The sequence below is a fragment of the Dysidea avara genome, chromosome 9 (genome assembly GCF_963678975.1).
Source record: "Dysidea avara chromosome 9, odDysAvar1.4, whole genome shotgun sequence".
NCBI classification, from domain to species: domain Eukaryota; kingdom Metazoa; phylum Porifera; class Demospongiae; order Dictyoceratida; family Dysideidae; genus Dysidea; species Dysidea avara.
The window spans coordinates 22,431,954-22,443,884 of NC_089280.1; the positions used below are offsets into that span (position 1 = coordinate 22,431,954).

The window sequence follows — 11,931 nt, forward strand, 5'->3', positions numbered from 1 at the left end:
ATCCAGAGCTATGTAGTTAGGGACCCGCCGATTATGCTCGCATAATTATGAGCATAATAGGTGTCTGAAAGCATTGAGCATAATGCTAGCATAATAGGTAGAATATTTGTGTAATAGTATGAATTCTTGCTTATCAAAATAGGTATCACAGAAAGATCGATATACTCTAATAGAACAGTCAATAACTCTAATAGAACAATCACATAACTGACTGTTCTATTAGAGTATATCGATCTTTTCTGTGATATGCATTTTGACAAGTAAGTTTGTGCTTCAGCCACTTATTATTTATCCATAAATTGGAAATTATTAACAGAGCATGAGAACTGAGGCATAAATAATTGGGCATAATTTGAGCATAATGTATTGAGCATAAATTTAAGCATAATAGGTAAATTTTTGAGCAGTGCAGCATAGCATAATAGGTAAAATTATGAGCATAATCGGCGGGTCCCTATATTATGTAGTTCTGCATAATTATATACATCATACTCCTGTCCTTATATCCAGTGTTGCTTCCGTGTTCTGATTATCAAGGTGCCCACATTGATTAAAGTGTGTCTATTTTAATAAAATGGTTTTATGTACCAGTATGATACCTACCTCTGTGACTTTCTGTTGACTTTTTTTTACCTGCTGAAGGACTATACTTTGTAGGGTTGAATATTGTGCCCAATCAGGGATGAAAGGGAGACCATGTTCCATTCTGTTCTAGTCAGAATGTTGAAAAAGCACAAAATGCATATGAATACAGTTTCTGGGGGCAGGGCTATGGATCGCAAGTGATGGGTGGGCTGGAAGCTATGGAGGTGTTGGCTTGATGCAACAACCAATGATAAGGCAAATGAAACCAGACCAGTGGTACCAGTAGATGTGACATGTAGCTACCATTATTGTGAGATAACATGCCAGCTTTTTCCCTTTATATACAAATATACAATGTACTTTTTCAAAATTTAATACACACATTACATGTAATACACACATTACATGTAATAGATTACAGAAATAAAAGCTATTCTACACTGGTATTGTATTTTGCTACAACAAAATTTAAGACTCGGCCACTCACATGTATGGGATATTAATTATGAGGAGCATAACCAGAATAGTGTGTGTGGCTGTGTGCACATGTATGTGTTCTAGCTAGTTACCAAACAAGTTAGTGTATGGGGATAACACAGTGGAGACACAAGATCTGTGATGAGTTATCAACTTAACGTGTGATTGTTAGTGTTACACAAGATGTCACCAGATCATCTTTCTTTATAGCGCTATGTGTACCAGTTGATCCTCCTACAAACAAAATCTTATCCTCCCTAATATAGACTGACATTCCCAGGTTGTATGGATAGTCAATACTACCAACACAGTCCCAGCATCTGGTGTTGGGACTATACATGTGGATCAGCGGAACAAGTTGACCTACTGGCATCTCTTCACCTGGATGTTGAACAAGGCCAATTCCATTGAAGGCAATCAAGTGACCTTGATAATGGTTGATGGACCATGAGATATAAGGCATGTCAGGTAGTTTGTTCCACACTTGATCACTGTTATTCTTGTTACTACTCTGTAGTAGTTGTGGTAGAGATGCAGTTACTAAATCACATGATGGATAATCATTTTTATCCATTCCTCCAGTGATGTATAACTGGTCATCAATGATTAAAGCAACCATATTATCTATCTCATATGGTAACTGTTTCACTATACTCCAATATGATCTAGAGAACAGGCCACCTTCCTTAACATTCAAAACCTCTACTGAACTAGTTATAGTAAAAGGATCATAACTTGTTACTCCACCAGCTACTATCACTGATGATCCATGGGAAATACCTGAACAATGACACCATGCAGTTGTCATATTAGGATATGGAGTGAGCCACTTGTGAGACTTCTCATCCCATAGGAATACTTTGTTAGTGAATGAATTGTTAACTTCTCCACCAATGGCTAACAGCTGCTTCTTGTCTGGTACAGCAACTAGACAATAACTGGCGTAAGGAAGTTCTGGTAGCATGGACCACTTGTCCTTGTCAATGTCATACATAAATGGAGTAAAGTATCCACCACCTTCACCATATGGTGTAATATACACTTTATTATCAAGTTTGGTAACAGATTTTGCCCAGTACTTCTCTGGCAGGTCAGCACATTGTTGCCAAGTTAGCTTGAGGCTGTTCCAAAATTCAGTGCTCTTATTGATGACCTAAAAAGTAATCACCATAAATGTAACAAGAACACATGATTACATTTACTCTACCTGTTTGGGTGTAAGGTGAGAAGCTGTGATCTGTAGCTTTGACATGTTAGATCTCAGTGCTTCTATTTCAACATCTTTATTACGTATTTCAGCATTTTTCCTTTGTATTTCAGCATCTTTCCTTTGTATTTCAGTACCTCTCCTTTGTATTTCAGCATCTTTTGCTTGGAGTTGTACAACTTGATTCTGGATTTGTTCATCTTTGTTACTAAGTATAGCATTTCCCCTCACTATTTCTTGCTGAAGCAAATCCAAATCACCAGTAGGGACATGTTCCCTGTCAACCAGACCCTCCAACTGTTCACATAGTGTCACTATTGATGTCCTGTTCTTGGGAAGGTTACTGAGGCAGCTTTCAATCAATGGGACTAACACACCCAACCTGCTTCTGTCTATTCTATTGAAATATTGACTGCGTCTTTCAACTTCTGTCCGACCTTTCACTTCAAACGTCACAGGATCAGTGACTACAGCTTCTGAGGGAGTGGGCCACTGATGGGATAATGTGTGGAGCATCACACAACCAAACGAAAACACATCCAGTTCTCTTCCATATCGAACACTTTGTGGGTTAGCTGCTAATGCCTCAGGAGGCATAAAATCAACAGTACCAGGTGCTTTGGTCATTTGTGATTGCCTTCTAGGGTCTACAAGACGAGCTGTACCTAGGTCACCAATTTTTGCTTCCATTCCTTTTGTAAGTAAAACATTATTACTAGACAAATCACGGTGAATGATGGGTGGATTGCGCGAGTGAAGATACCTAATACCTAACGATACATCATAAAGAATTGACAACTTTGTTCCTATCGGAATGACTGGAGTTTGTTCTAGCAGATTATTTAGACTACAGTGAAGTTGCTCCATGACCAAACTAGGGAGTCTGGCGCCTGGAGGAAGGCAGATACCAAAGAAACGAACTATATTAGGATGACGTAATCGATTGCTTTGTTCACATTCTCGTAAGAAGCTTTGTTTAAATGCCTGAAATTCATGTTCACTCACTTGGTTAAAGATGGAGTGAATTTCTTTGACAGCAACAACTGCTCCTTCCCATTTTGCCTCTAGGATTCTTCCATTTGCTCCATAGCCAATCTGTCTCCCAAGCTGAATGTTTTCAATTATAAAGCTCTGCAACGAGGAGGGTACATTATCTGAACATAGATATTAGAGAGAAGGGATAGGTAACCGAGCGCGCGCCGTGTATATCTACCATTGATTGTGGTTGAAGCACTCCTCGGTATTGATTAAATCCATGCGGACAGGATGGCAGTTTGTGGTTTAGTCGTCTTACAGTTGATTTCAACCACCTTGTGGTATTGTAGTTGATATACAAGACTTTTAATGCTTCTGGCTTCTGTTGTTTAATCGTCTTGGGTGGTTTTCATCGCCATTTACGATTTTGATCATCAATGGGTACTTCCGTTTTTTGTCTACCTGTTACGAAGAACAGAAGTCTAGTTCCACTGGGGAAATAGTGCTGAAGTCTTCGCAATACTTTGAAGTTTTGCACAGTACCACTGAAAGATGTTTCTCGCATAACAGCGCTTGTGTTGAAGTTGATAAATCATGGAGTAGTATTTTAAAGAACCGAGATGAGACTGCCAAAGGGCATTAATCAAGCGGAATAATAAAATGAAGTACACCATGCAAAACTATGTTACTTTAGGGTTACTGTGGCATTGTTTGCCAGTCGAAAGTGAACTTACCATGAACACAACAGGTACACAAAAAAATCGTGTCAACTGAGATTAAAATGATTGATGGCAGCAAAAACTCACAACAATACTTACAATAGGAGTTTGCCTAGTACTTGTAAAACATAAAGAGATTGTCATAAAATACTCCACGCCCGTAGAAAGTAGTCCAGAGCAGAAGACACTATTTTGGCCTCATGAATTCACCAACGGCGGAGTGTTTCAGGGCGCGCGCTAGTTTATAATCCCTGTACTCTAATATCTATGATCTGAATCCGCCATTCTGCAGAAATGGGTGTGGTCAGTTTTAGTTCAGCAATGGGTGTGACAGGCTTAAACGGCGGGCGCCGCCAGGGCAGTCGCACGCTTGCATATCACTACTAGAGAATTTACCATAATGGAAACATCATGAAAAGACTGAAACTTTTGAAAAGCCTCAAATTTCATGGGATGCTTACCCATTAAACTTCACCAATGAAATACCAATGAAATATGTTATGAAAAAGGCATGAATTAAAAGAACCATGCTGTGAAAACCCTATGAAATGATTTTTTTCATGGTTTTATTTCCACTGTATTTCATGGGAGATGTTCAATTTCATGGGTACCACCCCATGAAATTTGAAGTTTTCATGGGTAGCTATTTCAAAAATTTTTCATCACATTTTCATGAGGAAAAATCCTAGTAGTGTATGCAAATGCTAATTAAGGCCACAAATGTTTTGTTACAGGCCAACCGGACCACTCAGTTTCTGGTCACCCGCCCACATCATAGATAATAATTATGTGACCCAGCCTTGGGAAAACCAGTTTTATTTCCTATTGTATCAAGAAATGCCAGTTTTAAGTCACAGTATTCAGTCAATCCTGAGTGTGTTTAATAATTGTAGCTCGCCAATGGCGCCAGACAATGGTTGAAGCTACACATACCATATTTTGACACATTTTACGCCAATTCCTTAGCTTCCAGAGCATCCACGTACTGTACAAGTAGCCAGTAGTTAAGTTTCCCACCATTTTAGATATTTTTAAACCATAGATTCAGTATACCATACTGTATCAATGTTTAAACAGAGGTTGGCTGTATCAGGCGAGTTCTGTGAAATATGGGGTGGGAGGTGGGTTTGGAGGAGTCGAGGAGGTTGTTTAAAAATCTTAACTGATGAATTAGGTGAAGTTACAGGCTATTCAGGTATCAAATCTGGCTAAAATGAAAGCACATCATATACAACACAGGTCTTTATTCAACACCAAAGTAATGCTGTACAGCCACATACACTGAGCCAACCCCAGGCTGGCCAAAGCTTCATGAGGGCCCCAGACCGCTTGTAAGTATGGCTTTAGAATTGCCCACTCCTATGAAGCTCAGTTAATCACACTTGTTGAAGAAACCCACCATGCCTAGACTGTCAGCGCCACCAAGTAGCTAGACCCACTCCCACCTACTACACAAACTAAAACACTCAAGCACGAAAAATATAATGGCAAACTACAACATTATTGGCTAACAACATGGCCAACCAAGAGAGCACCACAAGTTGTGATAGATGGACAGACATCTACCTGTAGCAAATTTAAATCCAGTGTACCCCCAGGATATGCACATAAATTACATAGGTCAGAATATCACATCAAAGATTCAGTTATTTGCTGATAAATGTGTTTTATATAAAGTTATCAAATTCGCACAAGACGAACAAACCTTAAAAGACGATCTTGCTAAAGTATCCAACTGGGCAAACACTTGGCAGATGAATTTCAATGTCAATAAATGTGTACAGCCTTTGTTGTTCCAGATTATTATCACAATTACAACCAAAATATTTACTTGAGAACCAATTACCAACTTATACAAAACGTTACTCAACATTTTTTTCTAGGAGTAATGCTTGACAGTAAAATCTCCTCTCCTCACATCAAATACACATCTACAAAAGCCACCAGAACTTTTAACTATTTAAGAAGAAACCTATACAAATGCTCTCAATCCACCAAAGCTAAAGCATACAGTTCTATGGTTTGTCCTATTCTAGAATACTGTTCCACAGTGTGCATGAGATCCACATCTACTTAAAGATATAAATGAATTAGAAAAGAACTGTAAGATGGACAATGTCAAATTATAACTGGTCAAGCTCTGTCTGGAATTACTACAATGGCCCGCTTTAAGTGCATGCTTGTATAGACACATATCAAGACTACACATGTTATATAAATCTATTTACCACCTTACAGCAGTACAATTACCACTTTACTTCACCAGAACCCAACGATCTACCCGTCAGTACCACCCTCTACATTTCATTACCAATTGTGATTATTACAAATATAGCTTTTTCCCAAGAACAATCCGAAATTGGAATGATGATTTACCTAGTGGCTTTATTGAAAGTAACACTCTACCCCTGTTTAAATCCAAGCTGTAAGCAATAATTAACTCAACTCTTGATTGACAACTTTAATGTCACTGTAGATATATGATTGCAATGTATTCTTTTGGGCTGGCCCCTGGACGCATCAGACACTGTCTGTTTGTCCAGTAAATTAAAAATAAATAAAAAGTAAGGATCACCACTGTGCTTGGGAAAAGCAGCCAGCAAAAGCAGACCTTTCAAGTCTAGTTGATTTTGGTAATGAAATTTGATGGTTTATTTATCTACTTTGTGTTAATGGTAAAAAATCAAATCTGCTGACATGGGCAATAAGACAAATTTTCCCAGACCCAGTCAGATATGCCCACATGGAAAGCCTGGAACCCCAGTTTATGAGGACTATTATTAATAGTATTATCAAAAACCAAGCACAGGACACTGCATGATCTTTTACGCACTGCAAAAGATTGCGATACTCTAATAGAGCAGTCACACTACTCTTAGCAATCAGGTATATATGCCACTACTAAAACATTTCTGACTAGTTTTGTCCTTTGAATATACATAGCTATTATTAATACTTCTGTGACCAGTAACAGTATGTAGCATTAACCATTAGCCTAATAGCATCAGATAGGCCATACAGCTTTAACTTTCCTAACAATCCAAATGTGATCCTCTAATCATTAGCCTATAGTAACTCTTCTAGTAGATCTAAACTTCGACTTTCTTATCGCTGAACACTGATACACTGACAGGAAAGCTGGTAACATTCGGTGAGCTCAAAATTCATGACTAAATAACAGCATGGTCCTAGATTAGCAAGTGGCAACCCTTAGTTAAAACATTAACTTCCCACATGATCACTGAAAAATACTAACCTTGAGTACTTATTGATTTAAAATTTTTACAGTTACTTTTCTCAAGGAAGGCTGGAAACACACGGTTGTCACATTTGAATGAAAATTTTCTGATGTGTAAATAGTTTAATATTTCATTTAGGATCATTTGAACAACTTTGCTAATAAGTAATGCTCAGTCGTTTTGAAGCAGTGTAGCTAGCCATCAACAATGGCTATATTTCCTAGTGCATTTCTGCAGAAATTACTTATGCTGTAACAGTGTTGGTTAATGCACTAAAATCAACATTTATTAGCTAAATTGAGCATAATAATGCTATTCAGTGTGTCGTCATCCACCAGCCTGCATCCTTGATTTATCAAATTTAATGTGTGATCAGGTATATACTCTAATAGAGCAGTCACGTATATACTCTAATAGAACATGTATAAATATCCATATGTTAAGGGAACTTCATTTAGTGGAGTTTTTCAGTTTAATAAATGCAAAAACTGAGCATGACCTTAATTATACTGCTATAGCTTTGGTGTGCAAAATAGAACTCCAATAATTATCACTTGCCTTGGTAGGGCCCCGCCGATTATGCTGGCATAATTATGAGCATAATAGGTGCCTGAAAGCATTGAGTATAATGCTAGCATAATAGGAAGAATAGTTGAGCCATACTACAAATCCTTGATGGTTAAAGTACATATCACAGAAAAAGATCGATATACTCTAATAGTAGCGATTTCCAACCAACCAATTTTTCACACATATTTTTGCTACTTAAATTACACACCCTCAATAAATGTTTCACAAGCTGCCGTTCCAGTTAATGGTAGTCAGTGCTTCGTACTTTGTAATACACTTTACTGGATTAAAATACATGCAGTATTTATTGAAACATGTCAAATCAAAGTTTGAGAAATAAATATCCCCATAGCATAGGAATGCCATATAAATAATTGCGTACGTAGACTAATTCTAATTGGAAGAATACGGCACTGGTGATAGCCAAAGTTTCCGAGTGTTTCCGCATGAATCTGTGGCAGATGAGGACGAAGAAAGTGTTCCTGGGCAAACCACATATGCTGATTTCGATTTTGCCGTGTGTTTTTTGATTGGAGGACGATTGACGTTGGATTACGACGAAAATATGGCCCTTTTAATGGAATTCAGCATTACAATCACCCTGGGCTTCAAGACATCCCTCTGCGTCGATGCAAGTATAGTTTGAAGGTGAGCAGTTTTTTGTCTTGTGCGGAAATGCAATATAAGGTTCAAGGTTGAGCATAATATTTTCAAAAGTGGAGACTGGCATGTGATACCAACCTTACATGGCTTCACACGTACCTGTTGTTATATTCTGGTGTGTTTACTGCTGTTTTGATCCATTTTATAGCAGCTTCAGTGATTGTAATTTTGGTCAGAAACTATTTATAATTTCTCTTTGTAGTATATAGTGATGTCATTGTGTTATATAATAATTATCACCCTTAGTGCTTACAATGTGACAAATAAAGCTGAGCAGTGTCCAAACAAATCTATTTTAATAATAATATTGATCTTATCTGATTGTCATATTTTCGAAGTATTTGTTAATTGTGACTTGTGATACCATTACTTACCATGTTATATAATATTACTGATTTTTCTAGTTAGTTATCTTTGAAAATGCATTAAGTACCTGTGTATACTTAGTATTACATAATACACAGTTTTATTTGTGAATCACTTGCTTTATTCATGTAACACTCTGAGTGGTCAGTCTACAAAGAAGTGGTCACTCTTGAGAGGTTTACCTAGCTCATATGCTGTTCTCTATAAAATAGTTATGTGGTGAAAATTTTATGTCATTATTAGTTTCCTATCTAGATTTACAACACTTTGAATATGGTGTTTGGTTCCATGCGATATATGTACAAAGCATAGAAAATACTGTACACAAAAATCATCACACTGTCAACTTCTTTTGCTTATATCTTTTGATAGGAACCACCAATTAGGGTGGGGTTTGCACTAAAATGACCCTGAAAAATAGCACAATACCGTATAGCTGGTAATTTGCGAAAGGTTTTTATTTTCGGATATTTCGAAGAGGCCCTTCTCTTTGAAAATAAATTCCCACGTCCGGTTGTTTCAGTTTCAAAAATAAATTCCCACAAATGAAAGCAACCATCCAACTTTCGGCGATTCGTCCGTGCATTCTTCAAGTTTTAGCTCAGTATTGCTGATGATAATGGGTAAACTGTATCATTGCTGTACCAATAACCAGAAAACAGGTTCCAGAGTGGGAATTGATGCCGTATGCTCTAGAATGAATCTATGGTAGGATATAGCTAGCTATGATCGAGCGTGATCGTGCCAGTGAATTCAGTCCACCCGAAACTCCCTCAGTCTTCTCTCCAGTGCACAGGAATGGGGATTATTCCACCAGTAAGTCAGTTTTCGGCAAACATTCACGCATCTTCATAATTATTTTGAGACATGGATTTCCGTTTATTTCGGACTTCGAAATATGCACTCTTCGAAACTAAAATCTTTCGAAATTCAGATTTTGCTTCTTGTGCGAGAATTTCTGTTTCGAAAATAACCCGCTATACGGTATTTGTCATACCAATGAATGCATGGAATGTTAATTATTTAATTTAGTTGGAAATCTCTACTAATAGAACAGTCAATAACTCTAGAACAATCAGGCAAGCTGACTGTTCTATTAGAGTACATCGATCTTTTCTGTCACATGCATTTTGAGTGCTTCAGCCACTTATTATGTGCCCATAACTTCAAATTTATTAGCAAAACATGGCATAAGGCTTCAGCATAATTTGAGCACAATTGGTAAAATTTTTGAGCAGTGCAAAATTTTGAGCATAATAGGTGGGTCCCTATCACTTGGGCATGTGAAATGAATCCATGCTATGCATATTCGTAGTTATAATGTTTTGATTATAGGTCATTCCATTTGTATCAGCAGGGGCGTAGGGAAGGGGGGTTCAGGAACCCCTCCCCCCTGTAAAATTTAGACTTCTGCAAGCAGGATCCTAACACACCATTTAGTGTGGCAGGCAGGGCCGCCCAGAGAAATTAAGGGGCCCAGGGCAAAGAGTTAAAGTGGGGTCCTTGACCCAAGTTGTAAGGTGAAGACCAAAAAAAAAAAAAAAAAAAAAAAAAAAAAGGTCACAACCTGCTGGCAATGACAATAACTACCCATCACCAACCATATCTCCTTATCTATAAGCTTGCTACACTGCTCCTCTGAAGAATACTGTGACTGCTCTTTAGAGTACGTATTTAGATCTGACTGCTCTATTAGAGTATATCGATCTTTTAAACAGGTATTCAGGGGGCCCTTCATGGGGTCTCCTGGGGCCCCTTTCAGGCTGGGGCCCGGGGCAAAATGCCCCAGTTGCCCCCCCCTGTGGGCGGCCCTGGTGGCAGGACAAAGTGAGTGAGCAATATAGTGTAATAGCACAGCACAACAATTAATAAAACTTACATTCATCTCTCAGGGAAGGATTTACAGAGGTAACATGAGCCCTCTTCAAAACTTGTTAAAAAGATTGATATACTCTAATAGAGCAGTCAGGTATATACTCTAATAGACCAGTCAGGTATACTCTAATAGAACATGCACGTAAATATCCATGTCCATATGAAGTTTTTCAGACATTCCAACATTAAATGCAAAACTTAGCATGACCTTATACTGCTATAGCTTTGGTGTGCAGTGTTTAAAGATATAGAGCTCCAGTAATTTATCATTTGTGTTATGCAAAATGAATTCATGCTAAACATATGTGTATAGTTATATTGTTTTGATTGTCATTTGTATCAGTGGATTCATGGCTCCTATACCACAGTGAGATATAACCATCACTTACAGGTTACTATATGTGTCTCTATGTGTTATGCCGTCTGTTTCCACTAGGTGACTTTATCTATTACTACCTTCATCCCAGGGGCACTTAATGCATCATAATTAATGTACTTTTTGCATAAAATATAGCAATTTGCTGAGTTTTGATTTATTCAAATATTGAAAGTCTCTCAGCGGCTGGGGGCACAGCCCCCAACTTCTAGTAACTCAATGCTGGTGCTGGAACCCCCCTTCAAAAAATCCTGTCTACGCCCCTGATCAGTGGATTCTTGGTTCCTATACCAGTGAAATAACTATCTTTATGTGTCTCTATGTGTTATGCTGTCTGTTTCCACTAGGTAGCTTTATCTCCCAGGGGCACTTATATGCATTAATTAATGTACTTTTTGCATAAAATATAGCAATTTGCTGAGTTTTGATTCATTAAAAAATTGAAAGTCTCTCAGCGGCTGGGGGCTGCACCCCCAGACCCCTGCTTCTGGTAATTCAATACTGCTGTTGGAACCCCCCTTCAAAAAATCCTGGCTACGCCCCTGGTAGCCTACATATACCACTAACTGCTTGCCTTCTGAGGCTCATCAGCACTTAATGAGATGTGTACCACCGAAGTCCCCTAGTAATTTGCCACTGCTCTTAGCAGACTACACAGACAATCCCTGCACATGCTCATAGCTACACATAACAGCACAGTTTATTAATTATCAACTGAAGTGTAGACCCTCAAAACTATTCTGTAAAGCATTATTATTATTAAGCTGATAAAATGTATATTTGAGGTGCTATATAGATAGATACATGTGAATGGCAGTGAATGTGAATAGCCAGTGCCAGCATGGCTGTATGGCAAAAGCCACAAACTTAATTGTGGGG

General features: G+C 38.1%; 1 protein-coding gene across 1 annotated transcript; it reads right to left on the reverse strand.

The window, feature by feature from the left end:
- Positions 1-1,021: 1,021 nt before the first annotated feature.
- On the reverse strand, positions 1,022-4,428 carry LOC136267591 (uncharacterized). The gene is made up of 3 exons (XM_066062751.1): positions 4,425-4,428; positions 2,270-3,423; positions 1,022-2,215 (listed from the first exon to the last, which is right to left on the reverse strand). Exons 1-3 carry the CDS (start codon positions 4,426-4,428, stop codon positions 1,217-1,219), a joined length of 2,157 nt encoding a protein of 718 aa, XP_065918823.1. The 3' UTR covers positions 1,022-1,216.
- Between the last annotated feature and the right edge of the window lie 7,503 nt (positions 4,429-11,931).

Bases quoted from the DNA above. Each gene is read 5' to 3' on its own strand.
- LOC136267591 (XM_066062751.1), bottom strand. The intron at 2,216-2,269 runs GTAGAGTAAATG...ATTACTTTTTAG, and splicing joins CTCACCTTACACCCAAACAG to GTCATCAATAAGAGCACTGA.